The following is an 18,363-nucleotide window of genomic DNA, read 5'->3' on the forward strand; positions in this document are numbered from 1 at the left end:
CTGAACTGAATCAACATCAAACTGAAATTTGATTAAATTTTTAGATGTGCTTCACAGCAGAATCTGAATTTGTTTCATATTTGAAATTTGCACCATTAATCGTTATTTTCCTGTTTATCATTGTGAAGCTGCTTTGACTTGACTGTACTGGGTGACTATTTGATGTCCGAAGTAAAATATGGGTTCCAAAGCAAAACCAATTGAGAACGGTTTATGGAAGTTATAGGGCAAATGCCAGTTGTAGATTTTTTAAAATGGAATATGACTACAGGTGCCCTTATTGGTCTCTGTGGTCAATGTTGATTTGAGGTTCTTCTCACCTGATATTTCAACATGTCTACATTGTAGTAAGTTGCCTGTGGTTTCTGCTCCGCCACCTTCTTTAAATGGGTCATCAGGTTTGGCATATTCACCCAGAACTCCTTTGAGTTTGGATTTGGCTGTGTGGTGTCACTGTAGGAAATTTGAAAGGACATTCAATCTTCATATCACACTCTACTAAAATAAACGAATGGCCATGATCTTTTCTTACTGCATCAACATGTATACTACCATTCAAAGGTTTTGGGGCATGTTCTTTTTTTTAAATTATATATTTAATTTGACATTATATTTTAAGGTGACAGTTACATGTAAGATGTACTTACTGTAGTTATAACAGTAACTTTTGCATAATTACAAGCAACTAACCCTAAACCAAACCCTAACCTTAACCCCATAGTCAGTACATGTAGTTTATTAAAGGGTTAGTTCACCCAAAAATGAAAATTCTGTCATTAATTACTCACCCTCATGTCGTTCCACACCTGTAAGACCTTCGTTCATCTTTGGAACACAAATTAAGATATTTTTCATAAAATCCAATGGCTTAGTGAGGCCTGCATCACCAGCAAGACAATTAACCCTTTCAATGCCCAGAAAGCTACTAAAGACGTATTTAAAATAGTGTTGTCAAAAGTACCGACTTCGGTACATAGTCGGTACTGAAATTTTAAAAACGTGACGCTTTGAGCGCTGTTGAGTGGATTCGTAAACATCTCTGATTGGCCGTTGTTTTCACGGCTCATCGGATATGTCTGTGATAGGCTTCAATGATCAACGCTGTAAAAACGTTGTAAATAGTCATCAATTAATCTCTTCACTAAGCGCTTACACAGATACACACGGGAGCGTTTGAAAGCAGGTGTCTATCGCGGATCGGTCCACTGTTAGACGCCTGCTTTCAATCGCTCGCGCTCCCACTTTCAAAACGCTTTCAAATTCAAACACTTCCGTGTGCTTTCAAATGCTCCCACGCGTTGATCATTGTAGCCAATCACAGGCATATCCGATGAGCGCGTCAACACAATGGCCAATCAGAGATGTTTATGAATCCGCTCAACAGCGCTCAAAGCGTCACGTTTTTAAAATTTCAGTACCGATAGGTACCGAAGTCGGTACTTTTGACAACACTAATTTAAAACAGATCATGTGACCACAGTGGTTCAACCTTAATGTAATAAAGTGATGAGAATACATTTTTTGCACCAAAAAACAAAACAAAATAACGACTTTATTCAACAATATCTAGTGATGGGCGATTTCAAAACACTGCTTCATGAAGCTTCAAAGCTTTACGAATCTTTTGTTTCGAATTAGTGGTTCGGAGCGTGTATCAAACTGCCAAAATCACATGATTTCAGTAAACGAGGCTTCGTTACCTCATAAGTGTTTCGAAATTTCCATGGTTCATGTCCATGGTTTGGCAGTTTGATACACGCTCCGAACCACTGATTCGAAACAAAAGATTCGTAAAGCTTTGAAGCTTCATGAAGCAGTGTTTTGAAATCGCCCATCACTAGATATTATTGAATAAAGTCATTATTTTGTTTTTTTTGGCACACAAAAAGTATGTGTAGTCACATGAACTGTTTTAAATATGTCTTTAGTACCTTTCTGGGCATTGAAAGTGTTAATTGTCTTTCTGACAATGCAGGCCTCACTATATCTTAATTGTGTTGAACGACATGAAGGTGAGTAATTAATGATAGAATTTTCATTTTTGGGTGAACTAGCCCTTTAATATTACTCAGTACTTGTTTGTGTAATTACAATATAACAACATAACCTTTAAATAAAATGCAACGGAAATGTTTCTTGAGCACCAATTCAGCATATTAGAATGATTTCTGAAGGATCATGTGACACTAATGACTGCTGAAAATGCAGCTTTGCCATCACAGGAATAACTTACATTTTAAAATATGTTAAAATAGAAAACAGTTATTTTAAATAGCAATAATATTTCAGAATATTAGAGTTTTTACTGTACTTTCGATCAAATAAATGCAGCATAAGAGACTTCCTTCAAAAAAACATTCAATCTTACAGACCCCAGACATTTGAGGGGCAGTGTAAAAGAATGCTTTGCAAAATCAGTAAATGATCACATCCCACAGAAAACAGAGAATGATATACTACCCTCCAAAAGTGTTGAATCACATGAGATTAGTCATAGTGTTGTGAGTCACCCTCAGCTGACTGTAGGCAGTGCAGCAATGATTCTGAAGTGAGATCTCACCCTGAGAAGATGCGCTAAACTATACTGAAGTATTACAAACTCTCTTTCCATTATCAATTATGAAAGTCTATAAGCAATAATTCATGATACATTTCATGGCTGATGCTAAATTTGTGTGACTAATAAGGAAATGTGTAATTATCACTAATCAATCCATATGATAGGGTTTAAGGTCTGTGAAGGTTCTGTTGTAGGTGATGTTAGATCAATGTTATTACCAGCACAGTAACTGTGGGTTAGGAAGGACGTGTTCCAGACGACTGTAGTTGGTTATGCTGAAGGTTAGCACAGCGGGCGAGGGGTTATTTGCAAAATGCCGTGTGATGCCTGCTGGGAAGGACAACACCATCTCTCCGGTGATCTTCACCACACACCTTAGAGAGCGACATTATTAAACACATACATAAGTGCAGGTCTGGGGTGTGAAACAGTGTTAGAAACAGAGAGATCAATAAGACATTTTATATACTGTAATAAAGTGAATAAGAAAGAAAAACTGAAGTATAAACAGAAGAGATTAATCGAGTGAGGGAGAGAGATGACAGTTAAATACGGTTCCAATACTTAAATGTGCTTTCAAATTAAGGCTGTGTCCAAAACAGCCGTGGCCACGTCACATTTGTTATGATGCTTACATCGCAAAAAGCCATTAAAGTTATTATAATCAATGTACAAGTCATAATTTAACTTATATATTTAAATGTGGGGAAGGATAATGAAATATTTAACTGACTTAACTTTTGCTAGGGTTAAAGTATTAAAACTTAATATAGTTTTTTGTTTAAGGTATATATTAAAGGTATATAGTGCCCTATTTAAGGGTATAGGGGGCGATTTCAAACACAGCCTAAGACTGCTAGACAAAAACAAAATATCAAAAGGCCAGCTGTATGTTTATTTCATTTAATAATATCCCCTACTAAAATGTTCTAGGTGTGCATTTCTCAATGAAGGAAAAAAGGATAATAATTGTTCTTTTTTCATACACAAAGTAGAACTACTGTATATCTGTATTATTTCATGTATTGTTTAATTATTGGTGTGATGTTTCAGTAAATAGAAAACAATCTTTAAATGTACACTCTAAAAAGTGCTGGGTTGTTTCAACCCAAATTTGGGTCAAATATGGACAAACCTAAACATTGGGTTACATTTTTAAATAAAAAATGTAAATTAATTAAAACCAACCTGGGTTTGTCCATATTAGTGTAGTTTTAATTTAACTTTAGTTAAATAAAATTTAGTTAAAAAATGTAACCCAATGGTTATGTTTGTCCATATTTGACCCAAATTTGGGTTGAAAAAACCCAGCATTTTTTAGAGTGTAAGGACACTTATATCACATTTAAAAATCTGTCTTTGCATTATAAAACAAAATACCAAACCATGTCAAAAAGTTTGTTTGATCTGCTAAAAATTACATTAGAAAAGGTACTGTAGCATTTTTTGCAGACGCAACATGGTTTGACATTTTGTTCAGACATCCGAGACATTTTCAAGTGTTCAAAAGTGTCTAAATATTACTGAACCACAGTATGTTTACACAGTGATTTTAATTGATTTTAGAGCACGAAGTAGAACTACAGAGCTAGATGTGAATCTGGTTTTGAGACATTGTGTCATACTTATTGGGGTCAGCTCCTTTGAAGTAGGCACTGACTGTCTCTGTGAAAGCTGCAGCCACAGGCAGTGTGTCCTGGGCCCCCATGGTGAGTGGACTGGGCCCTCGAGAACAGCCTGAGAGAACAAAAACACGCACACACCACAGACTCTGAGTCAGAATGTGTTTACAGGCAAAAACACAATTTCGATCAGTCACTGAGATACAACACAGAGGCAAATACATGGGTGACAAAGAATGAGAGAAATGGAAATACAAACAAATAGACAAACATCTCAGTCTGAGACAATCAGCAGCTGACAAACCTAATTTCTTCAATTGTATTTTAGCAAGGCGCTTGAACCCAGACCTAAAATCTAGCACAATGCCTTCTCCAGATGAACTGCTTATTTGTCTTGACCACATTGTTAGGACTTGTCAGTAAAAGTGTACAAGTTTATCTTCTTGTTCTAAGCTTATTTTCAATGCTGAATAGGCCAATCAAGATTACCGGATTTCACCTAACACATTCTCTCAAAAGGATAGATAGTTCACTTTGGACATACCAAACGCAATGCCGAAAAGCAAAACTAATCGCCTGTGAGTGGTTCTGTCACACCAAAAGCGAAACAAATAAGCGAAAGGTAAGAAAATGCAAATTTATGCCTGTTATAAATACAGATGTAACATTTAACTAAATTAATGTAATTTACTAAAGCAAAGTCATTTGGTTGTTTATATTGTTAAATTATATCATTGAAAGTCAGCAGCAAAGACTGGCAAATGAAGCATTAAAACCATGAAGTACAGTCAAACCAAAAATTATTCAGACGTTTTTGATATTTTTGGTATATTTTTACTAGTGGGTGCAAGACACTATAGTGAGGATAGCAAAATAAAGTAAACTGTGACAAATTATACCCAAAAATTCTTCATACAGTGGACTACCAGTAAAATTAATAAAAATTTGAAACCAAAAATTATTCAGACACTTTGACCTGACCATGTTTTGCTGAAGTGTTATCTGACATAATAAAGATAATTTTTTTCTGACACAGTTTAACTCTGAGATCTTGTCATATTTTATCACCATTTTTTAAACTATAGTGAATAAACTATATTAATTAATTAAATGTTCATGGTGTCTGAATAAATTTTGGTTCGACTGTATATTTTATTCGACTGTGTATTATTTAATGTATTGTTTAATTATTGTTATGACGTTTCAGTAAATAGAAACGATGCTTAAATGTACACTCTAAAAAGTGATGGGTTGTTTCAACCCAAATTTGGGTCAAATATGGACAAACCCAGCCATTGGGTTAAATTTTTAAATAACATTTTTAAATGAATTAAAACCAACCTGGGTTTGTCCATATTAGTGTAGTTTAAGTTAAAAATGTAATTAAAAAATTTAACCCAACGTCTATGTTTGTCCATATTTGACCCAAATTTGGGTTGAAACAACCCAGTATTTTTTTTTTTTTTTTAGAGTGTAAGGACACTTATATCACATTTAAAAATCTGTTTTTGCATTATAAAACAAAATACCAAACCATGTCAAAAAGTTTGTTTGATCTGCTAAAAATTATATTAGAAAAGGTACTGTAGAATTTTTAGCAGACATTTTTTCAGACATCTGAGACATTTTTTTAGCGTGGTTTAATTGTTCAAAAGTGCCTAAATATTACTGAACCACAGTATGTTTACACAGTGATTTTAATTGTGGTAAACAATCAATCACAATCACAAGCCGATTGTTGATTTTTGAGCACAGCTGAACATCATTAAAATCATCCAGTTCTTCAGTATTTCTTTTTAAACAGTTTAATACAATTTATGCTTTTCTACAGTATGTGAAGCTGTTTCTATTTTTTTTTTTTTTTTTAATGCTTGAATTTTAATGCAAGTCTATTAATTTGGATTTATAAGATCAACCAAGGATAAGTAAAAAGAAAAAAAGAATGGAAGAGAAAAAGAAAGGAAGCTGAAACAGATAGCACTCAGCTTCAATGACATGCACCTGAAGCTGAAACACTGTGTTATGATCCAAGACCAAAGTCGAAAAGATCAAAGCAGATGAACCACAAGAACCAGAAGACATATTAGTGACGCAGGTGAAAATATGATGGTTGTGAAAGAAAAGGAAAGCTGCCAATGACTGTAAGATGAACAGTTAAATGGCAAAGCAGATATACAGTGCAAAGCAGATGTCAAGCAAATGACAATGATTTGATGAAGGAACGATTGCGTGAGAAAAGGGGGAGTCAGATGAGACTTGAGTGTGCACGCGCTACGTCCTTAGATATAAACCCCAACTTACCTTCAAAGGTTAAATAAAACTTGCCTCTGTCAAACCACACGAGGGAGGGCTGGTCTGTCTCTGTGTTGGAGGGGGAGGAGGTATAAGGATGGGGGGGGGGGGTTGGGGTGAGGAGAGGCAGGGAAGGAGAAGGGGGAGAGAAGGACAGTAGCGTGAGTCACACACAGGTCCATCATACGGCACAGTGATGGGGGCCAGGGGTCAAAGGTCAAAGATGGTCACAGTTCACTTTAGATGGGGATGACTATGATGTGTGAAACATTCACAAAAGGGCAAACAATAAAAATAGTCAACCTAATTTGATCTTTGTGTAATTATAAGTCATTTTATTTGCAGCAAGTACGAAAATAAGCTGACATACATCTGCTATTCGATTCAGATTTTTTGGTTGTTATTAATAATGATGCATGTGCAAACTTTGATTTTAATGTCCAGTGTCTTATTATGTTGTCACTATTTGTTGGCTTGTTCAATAGCTGAGAAGTGACTATTTTGAGAGCTGGGAGATTCAGAGAGTACAAAATTATATTCTATCAAATACTCATAACATTCTGATTCATTTACATATAATATCAGGACAGGTGAAAGCTGGAGATGATTTGAGCTGCTTAGAAATTAAAGCCTCTAAATTCAAGGATAATGTTAAACAGCTTATTCTTAAACTTTTGAAGGAATGATCATCCAAAATGAAATGTTCTGCCATATTCACTCACTCTTTTGACATTTTAAATCTGCATACTGTCATTTTTTTCTCTAAAAAGCACCATTGCATTTACATTTATTCATTAAGCAGATGCTGGTATCCAAAGCAACTTGACAAAATATCATAGCAGTAGTCTGTATGACTTTTGCACTATATTCCAAGTGTTCTGAAGCCATGCAATAGCTTTGCTTTGTTATTCGTGAATACATTGTTCTTCACTGATTTGACTCTAACTGGAGAGGAAGATTATCAGCAAATAGCAGCTTACATTTCAGTCTGTTCCTCACACAAACTTATATCAACATACACTTATGGTGCTTTAATATAGTTTTTTGTCATTTCAGTGTGTACTTTTGTTCTATGGAAGAAATAATTGCAAAGGGGTTTAGAACATTATTTTTGGGTAAACTATTTCTTTTAAAATAGGTATGTAAGAAGGGCTTTTGGTTACATCTGTACAACATGAACCTAATAAGCTACAGTTTGCGTTTTGTTAACCGCACATATGCCTATTTCTTCATATCTGATATGTAAATTGGAAGAGGTTGCTGCAGTAGGGATTATGGGCAACAGGGGGCAGTAATGGGTGACAAGAAGGAAAAGCAAATGAGGGCTTCTTCTACTGTGCTGGAGAGTGGTAATACAACTTTAGACAAAACCAGGACCAGGACTATGAATGAAGTGAAGATCACTTAAGCAATGAGAAGATGTGAGTTGTACAATAATGCTGAGCATTTCAATGTGTTATCTTGAACTGTTAAATTGATGTTTTAATCAGTAGAGTAGCGTCTGGGTATGCAGGGTGTGCACGTGCATATGGGCCCGGACGGATTGGGGGCCCGCAGTGTGGGTCCAATCCCCTTCATCTCAGAATGTCCTACCTGGAATAGCATAATAGAAGGCCAACTGAATTTGGACGTGGAAACTTGTGCAGAAAACTATATTTTCACATATTGCAACCCAGGGAGATGTACACAGTTAATGATTAACATCTGCTTTTAAGCAAATAAAATGAATCAGTGAGTCAAAGTTCTTACATTATAGGATTAAAACCTGTTAGGAAATTTGGAGAGAGATAAAACCAAGTAAAACCCAGTAATTGGATTGCATTGAATAGAGTCTTCAATCAAATAATTGAGAAGATAAAGATAGTCTTGTCATTTTGTTTGCCTTATATGTCATCCTCGGAGCATCAGGCACTTTATGTTAAGAGATAAAGTCGGAATATCCCACATTTGAATTTGAATTAAATGCAGCATAGGATGTTGAAGATAAAATTTTAAAGATGTGAATTTCACCCATGAGGACTACATTTATGTGGCAGTAAAGCTCAACCTTTGTAACATGATGATGTTAGAAATGCTTTTTCCCAGGTGCAACATCTGAGAGCTCTCGACTCAAACTTATGTGGCGGCAGGCATACTGATCAGCACTGCTGCCACTTGGGCCAAATTCCAGGCCGCACTTCAAACACTGAGAGGATGTGTGTGTGTCTCATCTGTTCAAGCAGGATGGTGGTGCTCTTTGAGTTTTCTGAAGAGTCTACAGCCAGACAGATGCTTTTCAGGGACTAAAAGATTCATCTGTTCCTGGTTCTTGATGTCAGAGCGGATGTAAGATGTGGGGCGTTGCGTATGTGATACAGGAGGAGAAGTCTCAAACATGCATGGTGATCTAAACAGACACGTCATTTTTTCATGGATGTGAAGAGCAAAATATGATAGAAAGAATCAGAAATGGATGTAAAAGTAAATTCTGTGGCAAATAGTGTTTGAGTATAACCAACGTGAGAAAAGTAGAGTAAAAAAAAAAAAACACCTTTTAAAATAAGTGCTAAAATGCCAAACAGACTTAGGTGAATTAAAGGAATATTGTGGGTTATTTATAACCTATTGTATATGCACTGGTGACAAAAAGATCACCATGAATGAGCTATGCTCTGACAACTGACTCTATGGGTAATGTAACCATTTGTTACATTGTTGAATCAGTGGTCTCCATCCCATCCATTAAATCAGGAGGGTTTCATACCTGCTGGAACGTCTGTCCGTCTCTCAAAGTTGGGAAGTTTGTCTACAAAAACGTCATCTTCTGACATCAGACAATTACGTCAGCCCAAAAGACAGGACAAGAAAGACGACAAAACACAAACAAAAAATAAAAGTAATTCAAATTAAATGACAAATAATTGCAAAGAAAACCAAAAAAGTCACAGTCATTAAACTCAGACATCACAATGGATGCACGACACAGATTTAAAATGCTAAAAAGATGATACTGTAACTGAAGAAAAATGAATGGAATGGAAAAAGAATCCAAAAGAATGAAAAAACCCCAAAAAGATGGAATAGCACAAGCAACAGATAGACCTACATCCATCAAAAGCTCTAGATTCAGAAACTCTTGATTCACAAGACAAAACTGTTTGGAAATTTCAGGAAATGCTGCTACTGAAAATATGGAACAAAAAACTTGACCTGCCTAGCATCAATGAAAGCTTCCAATAAAAGCATTCAGACTGATACAGCAGATGCCATACATGGCATTTTGAAAAGTCCAGCAACGATGTATCTGTTAAAGTATTTTTTTTTCAATCGTAAAACATACCACCTTTTCAGGCCTTTGTTTCTTTTCTACAAATGTAAAGATACATACAGATTAAGAATTTTAGGGATTATAAAAGTTATCTCTATGCAATATCCAATTAATCCTAACAATATTTCCATTTAAACATGCATAAGACAAATTGATGCACAAGCTATTATACAGTATATGATGAGAAAAACTATATTTTTAGCAAAGCAATGAATCTTTCACCATCATTTCCAGTTATCTAATACATGACAGCAGAATGCTGGAGATTTTACTTCAGCTTTTTTTAAACTAAACAGTATCATCATCATACTGTTTCAGTCCAAACTAAAGCAAAGTTGTGAAAATATTAATATAGTGAATCCAAAATGGTGCTGAATACTGAGTAGGGGTGTGACCAGACACTTAGCTCACACGACGAGACGAGAAGAGGCACGAGATTGGGTTTACGAGAACATGACGAGATAAGATTTTTGCACAGTATTTTTAAGAAATCCTCAATGATAAATTCATGACAGTAAAAATAGCCTGCAGGTGCATTTTGAAATGTTTTAACTATCTTGTAATATATGTCATTTCAGTTCTACTTTCTGAGTATGAATTATCAGTAACACTTTACAGTAAGGTTCATTTGTTAACATTAGTTAATGTAATAACTAACATGAACTAACCATGAGCAATACATTTGTTACTGTATTTGTTAATCTTTGTTAACGTTAGTTAAAAAATACAGCTGTTTATAGTTTGTTCATGTTACTTCACAGAGTATTAACTAATGTTAAAAATATACAACTCTTGATTTTAATAATGTATTAGTAAATTATGAAATTAACATTAACAAAGATTAAAGGGGACCTATTATGTCCCCTTTTACAAGATGTAAAACAAGTCTATGATGTCCCCAGAGTGTGTATGTGAAGTTTTAGGGCTCAAAATACCCCATAGATAATTTTGTATAGCATGTTAAAATTTCCACTTTTTGGGGGTGAGCAAAAACGCACCATTTCAGTGAGTGCCCTTTAAATGCAAATGAGCTGCTGCGCTGACCTAAGAGGGCGGAGCTTCAAGAGCTCGTTGTCAGGAGTCAGTCAGGATGCACTATAATGTCAGAAACTGCGAATATATGCTGCATGGAGATAGAACAGGTATAGTTTAGTTTAATTACGGTTATAAGTTATATTGTCTTCTTGTTTTTATCCACTATATTAGTACAAGCCTGTTTACCGATGAGTTTTATAACGTTTATTGTACTTCACACAAAATATGAAGCGTCTGTTTTCACTCTAGAAAATCACTGTAAGAGCTTATTAAAACACAGTTCAAGTGTGCATTAAAATATTATCCATAAACTCTCTCTCTCTCCCTTGCATTATCATCAACATACATAGCGAAGTACACAGAAGCACTTATATAGATATATAAAAAGACCAAATATATAAAGACCTATGTTGCTTAATAAACTGGTAAACTTTATATTGGTAAATCAACTCCAATGAACTGTAATAAAGTGCTCTCACCTCATTACTGCCATATCCAGTATCAATCTGGAGGCTGTAAGATGGATCACAAACAGTTTGTACTGATCTATCCTTGAGTAACAATTTTTTAGCACAACCTCTGTTTTGTATTGTCCCTTTGTATTGACATTCGTTCACAAAGCAGTCCGTTGTGAAATGATTCACACAGACATAAACAAATTTCGGTGGAGTTGACAGAGCATTTTCTTTGAAAACTAAATTAATCCACCTCGTCTTCAGCAGCTCAGATTTCGGGAGTAAATTGAGAGAGCTATGTGGATTAATCCATCCAGCTACAGAACACCTAAAAAGCTTGGGAGACGTTCTCATCAGTGCAGCAATGGCGGACTGTGTACAACTCACTGTGAACTCGCTTTGATTGTTAAATTGGCAGTGTCTATCAACATTCGTAGGCGGGGCCTGTGGCTAATTTGACGTCACATTGCCAGGAACCTGCAAACGCTTGTTCTGAGACACTGCTTATGATTTAAGGGGATTAAAAAAAAGGAGTGGTTGGATTTTTATCATTATAGGGCTGTTGTGTACAGACACTGCCAACACACATTTATGTCCAAACACCATGCAAAAGTGAATTTTGCATAATAGGTCCCCTTTAATAAATGCTGTGGAAGTGCAGTTCATTATTAGATCATGTTAACTAATGTAGTTAACGTTAACTAATAAACCTTATTGTAAAGTGTTAACGAATTATCATATGCATTGAAATACAACAATATACAAGCACTGTAAAAGGTTTTGCCACAAACTCAACTGACTGGCTTCTCTCCTGTATGATTTCACTCTTCAGAACTTACAGTACATGAATTATGAGCTTCCACAACTTCTGACTGAGGCTGTGTGTGACCTCCTAATTGAACTCCTTTCCACAAATTGAACATAGAAATAAAAACAGTATAAAGTCTTATTAAGTGCAAACAATAAGTGCAACCATAATGAAAGCACTCTCTCAATATTTAAAGAGACCAAAACAGAGACCAGAGCTAAGAGGTGGTTACAACTACACAGCCCAGCCTAAGATAGGTTTGATATTGGGAAAAAGGCTATTATACGTAGCCTAATTTGCACGCATCAGGGAACTCGCGTTTTATTTTTGCTTTTAAATTCGCGATCGTACGTACTCCATGTATAGGGAGCGGCGGTGTTGAGAGCGCGTTCTGCAAGATAAGACATTTATCAGACGCTTAGACTCTGTTGCGCAACAAATCCTCTGCCACGGTCTTGTCAGTCATCTCGCCATATTCTCGTCATGTGATCAGTGAACTGTGATTCCTGCTGCACTGTGTGCGACTCTGCAGCTCAAGCTGAATGAGCAGAGCAAAATAGTTAATAACTGAAGCGACTGTTATCGAACTGAATTAAATGGTTTTTATTTCTATAGAAAAAGCAAAATGACAGTGGAGGGGTTGCCAAGGTGGGCACCATAATGTAATGTAAATATGTAGCGGTGGCATATTCTATGCTAATTTCACCCTCACGCTTCATCATGGCGATATCGTGAGACAGTTTCTTCTTCATATTTTAATATAGCATGAGATCTCATCACACCCCTAATACTGAACACTATGGCACCTTAAGAAACAGAGGCCGGTGTTACACTGAATTCTTGTTAGAAAGGCTGATTTCCAGAGCAGACGCATAAAGACAGAGCAGCATGGCAAAGCAGAGAGAATGATGGGAAATGGAGTCACACCTGACACAGACACGGAGAGCTCTTTACCGACGGTGGGCGTGGTGGCAGCACTCAGAGAGTTGGTGGAGGAGATGGAAGAGGTGCTCTCTGCACGGGCCAGCGGAGCCAGAGGAGGGGGGCTTGACGAGTGTACAGGGGGGCTGAACGGCCGATTCTGATAGGAAAAGCGGGGAAAAGGAAGAATAGACAGAGGGGAAGTTAAGTAACAAAAGAGTAGGGGTTTGTCATTCTGGTCAGGTAATCAGGAGGAAATTTACTCAGAGCATCTTGTGGTAGTGTTACTTATGTTTTGTTTCACTAAATAATGCATTTTATTTAATGAAAAATAAATATGTAGTAAATGTCAACTTTTAGGCTCAGTCTGGTTTTCTGAGGAATGAGTTCTTACACCCTATAAAGGTTTTTTAAAATGACTTGGGTCATGAAAAGGTCAGTGAGTTTGTTGGGAACTAACAGGGACTGTAATAGTTACCATTTGAAAGTATTGTAATTTTTTTTATGTTATCACGTACCACATCCCCTACGCTTGGTTTCCCAGGAGGCAGTTTGGGTCGTGAGGGTGGTCGAGGTGGGGGAGGGGGAGGGGGAGAGCTGCTGGTAGCCAATGGCGTAGAGGGGCGTGCAGGGGAGGAGGAGCCTGTGGAGCGAGAGTATTCCATTAAAGCAAAGCCATTCAAAGAGTAACATGCATCAAGCACATTCAAGAGTTCTACCTAATTTGGATAAAGTGGCCATACATTCAAAAAGTTATGATACTTGATCAAAATAGCCTCGCAAATCACCTATAGAAAGCCAGGATGCTTAGACTATATTATGAAAACTTTCACACTTTACTGTGGAAACAATGAAAACAAAAACATTTGTATCTTTGAAAATGAAGATGTTTACGGTATATAAAAATAGATGCATGACACCCCTGATTAGAGCACTGCCAAAACACGAAACCCAAAAATGTAGTAGTACCATTATGCGAGTAAGAGTGGTGAGACTGTACATGTCTATATATAGAAAATAATGAGGCAAAAAGTTGTCAGATACACTTCATCCCTCTCACTAAGAAGGCGATTCTGTAAAAACCCTTATAACATGGTGGTGACTAGAGCTAGAATGACTTGAAATTCAGACTTTATATGCATTTCCAATATACAGAAACTTTTGTTACTGCTTATTACCCAAGGGTATATTCTATAAATCAAAATGTGTTTATTCAATAACATAGATTTTTATATATCGGTGGTTGTCATTTTTTAAAAGGTTAGTTCACCTAAAATTAAATACTGATCATAACTCATCATTCAAATCTGAGAGACTTTCTTTCTTCAGTGATGCACAGAAGGAGAAGTTTACCAGAATGTCTGAGCTGCTCTCATTCAAACTATGATAATAATCATAAAAGAAGTCCACATGACTTGTGCTCTATATTTCAAGTATTCTGATTTTCCTTTGGGAAAATCTTACCTGATAGGCATGGTCATCATTTACTTTCAACACATGGAAAGACAAGCTTTCTGCTAATAACTCATTTTGTGCTCCACTGAAAAAAGATCCTCAAAAAACATTTGGGTAAGTAAATGATGACAGAATGCTGATTTTCAGGTGAACTAACCCTTTAATGTTCTGTGACCGCTTATCCTGTTGAAAGATTTTTTTAGATCAGACTTACCACTTTCATTTTCACCTGTACCAGCTGAGGGGATGGGCCCTGGGGATGACACTACCGCCCTGTATGTAGGAGGTGGTGGAGGAGGAGGTGTCGAACGTGGTCCTTGACAAATCTCTTTGGGTGAAGTGCTGCTCTCAATGGGTTCCTCTTTTGATGGAATCTCATCAGGGCTTTTCTTGTCCTCTTGGTTCAGAACCAAGGGCGGAGGGATTGTGCGTGCACTTGTCTCTACAGTGGTTGGTGGGCTATTGGTTGAGTCTGATCGGGTATCTGTCAGAGGAGCACACGGCGAAAAGTCTGTAGTGGACTGAAAAAGATCATCCGGTGTCGGTGGGGGCGGGGCCTCTTCCACCGGAGGCGGCGGGACAGTTGGAGGAGAAGGAGTGGTGTCTTTGGGAACAGGTGGGACAGGTGGGGGGCTTTCCCTTTGTGACTCAATGGAAGGTGGAGAAGGTGCCAGCTCTGCAGGAAGAGGTGGAGATTTTGGTAAAGGAGGGTTCAGCTCCTCAGATGGAGAGGGTGATTTAGGAAATGGAGGTGCTGGTTCTGCTGGGGGAGGCTGAGACAAGGGGAGCGGAGGTACTGGTTCTCCTTCTTCAGAGGGAGGAGGTCTTTCAGGTGACTCCTCATGGAAGCAGACCCATTTGTCTCCAGCATCTTGACCAGGTTTGGGGGAGTCTTCTGGACCAAAGATGTTGTCCAGATCAGTTATAGAGGGCCTCTGTGAGGTCTGTCTTGAATTTTCCTCTTCTTTCTGTACATCTACATCAGGTACCACACAGATATCATAAAGACACAGAAAAATTATAAGCAGGCCATAAACAGAAGGGAAGACCAACATAAAGAGATACAAGACAGAGTGCCAAAAGACAAGCACAAACACATACTTGTTGGGGTCAGATATTGGTATATACCAGGGGTGTCCAAACCTGCTCCTATCCTAGAAGGCCAACATCCTGCAGAGTTTAGCTCCATATGTCCTAATACACCTGCCTGGAAATTTCTAGTATACCTCAAGAACTTTATTAGTTGGCTGAGGTGTGCTTAATTGGGACTGGCACTAAAATCTGCAGGACAGTGGCCTTTCAGGAGCAGGATTAGACACCCCTGTTATCTGAAGCCTGGGTGGTGGGGGATCTTACCGGTAGGCTCTGTAGCAGGAGATTCAATCGGAGGAGGGGAGGTCGGCACATTCTTAGGTGGAAGCGGAGGCAGAGCTGCAATGACATTAGTGCTGCTATGATAAGCTCTCGCATACACCCCCCACCCCCCATAGGCCATGTCACCATGCCCCACAGCACCATGCAAAGGCAAGGTCTCATTCAGGCAGTCAGGGACAACAGATAAGGACTGTGGCATGGGATGAATAGCTCAAACTCTATGATAACACTTCACTCTCTGTGACCCAGTAATTCACACTACTTTCATATTATTTAGGATGTAACAATATTTTATGTTAATTTACGTACAAGGATCACTTATTTGTTTAGTATGTATTTACCAGGGCTTGCACAGACTAGTCAATTAGTCTATAATTTCTATGATTAGTTCTCTAGTCCAAAGAATTTCAAATCAGGGCCTGGGGACCATCAGGGGGTCGCAAGGGTGCTTAGATGGCCATATAAAATTAGACAGAAAAAAGATTTTGCTAGAGCTCTCAAAATCAACATGTTTATAAAATTTTTTTTATTAAACATACACCAAAGCTTATATCATTACTATTTCATAAAGTTCGAAATAATTTATTTTATTCTATTAACATTCCTAGTTTTTAACAATGAGAAATCTGTTATTTTAAGGGTTTGTACATCTTAGATCAATCTACTCGTGACTAGAAAAAGTATACAGTACATAATACATAGAAAATATTTTAATCTCTTCTTATGGCTTTAGTAAAATAACAGCATAATATAACTCAAACTTAATATGTTTATCACACAGTATAATGGGTCTTTCATATAAAAATATACAGCTGCATTTAAATTTGGAAGGTTGTCTACTTTCCTAGACTAGTCATCTAGTAAAAATAAGTAGTCATGCAAGCCCTAGTATTTACATATTTATGTAAATATACATTCAGAGACATATCACTATTAGAAGGTCAAATTTTCATTTATAATCATAGCCTTAAGCTTAACTTCAGTCAGCTCACACATTCAGCTCAGTGTCATTTTGCTTTTTTGAAGCAGAAGCACACATGAAAATGGGCCACGTTGAGTAAACCGTCACCAAAAGACATGAGTAAAGGATGAGCTGGATGACTTTTAGGATTTTGATTGTTTTCATAGCTAATGATTTGAGAAATTAGTTGGTTAATGGAGACTGCCAAAGGGGGAGTTAAAATAAACATCTGGAGGCAATCATGATTTTTCCACTCAGACAACCGTTCACCGTTTTGGCACTTATGGGTTTATGATACCAGGATGATGGCAATCATGCCACACAAGCAATGACTTACTTCCTGTAGGAAAAGGTCTTGCCAGTGAGGATTCTAGGTGTTGCTCAGGCAGGGGTGCACCCCAAACCTCAGGTTCCTCTATCACCGCTAATTTATGGAAGAGGACATGATACACAGTTGATGGGGAGCAGAATTAACAGCTGCGTGACTCACAGAGGAAGGAATCACCATGCAACACTTATCTATCCCTGAATCTGTCATAAATGGACTATAAATCTAATTGTTTTAATCTCAACTGCTGCAAATGCAATTGAGTGGGTGGCAACACAACTAGTAAGCACTGATGGATGTTTTGTACTATAGTTCACGTTACATAAAGCTAAAAACCAGTACAGTGATTATAAAAGCATACAAACAGTACTCTTAAATGCGTATAGCTGAAATATGAGCATCATCTTTATACCCTCTCCTGAAGACACATAATGAATTTTTAATCAAGTGAATGAAGAATCTGGGCTGTGATCAGGTTCTATTGGATTGTGAATGGTTAAAATTCAGTGACCCTGTACATGACAGATCAACATCCATAGGCAGCACTAAGTATATGGTGATATACTGTACCTTCACTGGTCTTCTGCTCATCAAAGGCTGTCTCCAGCGGAGGGCCAAATAAGGCTGTTACATCCTCTGGCACTGGAGATTTCTTATTACTGAAATGGAGGAGAATTAAGCCAGATTTGCATGACTCATCCACACAGATGCAGACTAGTCACATCCAGGCTGCAACTCTTAAATTTAATTATATAATCCATTTAGACTCACTTAAACAACTACAAATTTTTAAAAGACTTCAATACCACTCTAAGTTGCAACAAGCAGGGTTATATACACACACACACACACACACATGTATATATATATATATATACATACATACATACATATACATATATATATTAGGGGTTGGACAGTTCAAATTTTCGGTTCGGTTTGTATCACTGTTTTAGTGTCATGGTTTCGGTGCAGTTCGGTATGTGCTATGTTCAGTAAAAATAGGACAATTGTCAAATAAAGATAAAGAAAATAAAAACAAATAATCTAACTACAAGAAACAGCACAAATAAATACATGAGAGCTAAGATACAAATAAAATAAACAATGCTTTACATGTTTTTCAGGTATCTAATAGCTTTCAGGTACAGAAATTGAATAAAGTAAAGATGAAACATTATTGAAGTTACAAAAGCTATTCAGTCAAGAGAGATTTCTTCGTGCTTTGTCGTTCGATTAACGTTA

The 18,363-nt window shown here is 37.1% G+C and overlaps 1 protein-coding gene across 26 annotated transcripts in view; it reads right to left on the minus strand.

Moving 5' to 3' along the window:
• The window catches only part of sgip1a (SH3GL interacting endocytic adaptor 1a), a 98,757-nt gene that overhangs the window by 5,469 nt on the left and 74,925 nt on the right, over positions 1-18,363 (minus strand). For 10 of the 26 annotated variants that reach the window (XM_048199861.1, XM_048199859.1, XM_048199855.1 and 7 more), the window contains 11 exons: positions 17,689-17,777; positions 17,128-17,214; positions 15,812-15,886; positions 14,670-15,431; positions 13,519-13,643; positions 13,007-13,160; positions 9,218-9,277; positions 6,484-6,543; positions 4,186-4,297; positions 2,779-2,934; positions 321-453 (listed from right to left, as the gene is read on the minus strand). In XM_048199861.1, coding sequence (XP_048055818.1) covers positions 321-453; positions 2,779-2,934; positions 4,186-4,297; positions 6,484-6,543; positions 9,218-9,277; positions 13,007-13,160; positions 13,519-13,643; positions 14,670-15,431; positions 15,812-15,886; positions 17,128-17,214; positions 17,689-17,777 — 1,813 coding nt within the window. The remainder of the gene's footprint in view (positions 1-320; positions 454-2,778; positions 2,935-4,185; positions 4,298-6,483; positions 6,544-9,217; positions 9,278-13,006; positions 13,161-13,518; positions 13,644-14,669; positions 15,432-15,811; positions 15,887-17,127; positions 17,215-17,688; positions 17,778-18,363) is intronic. The other 16 variants (XM_048199865.1, XM_048199877.1, XM_048199872.1 and 13 more) reach the window with 14 other exon arrangements.

Source organism: Megalobrama amblycephala, linkage group LG8, assembly GCF_018812025.1.
Source record: "Megalobrama amblycephala isolate DHTTF-2021 linkage group LG8, ASM1881202v1, whole genome shotgun sequence".
Taxonomy (NCBI): Eukaryota; Metazoa; Chordata; class Actinopteri; order Cypriniformes; family Xenocyprididae; genus Megalobrama; species Megalobrama amblycephala.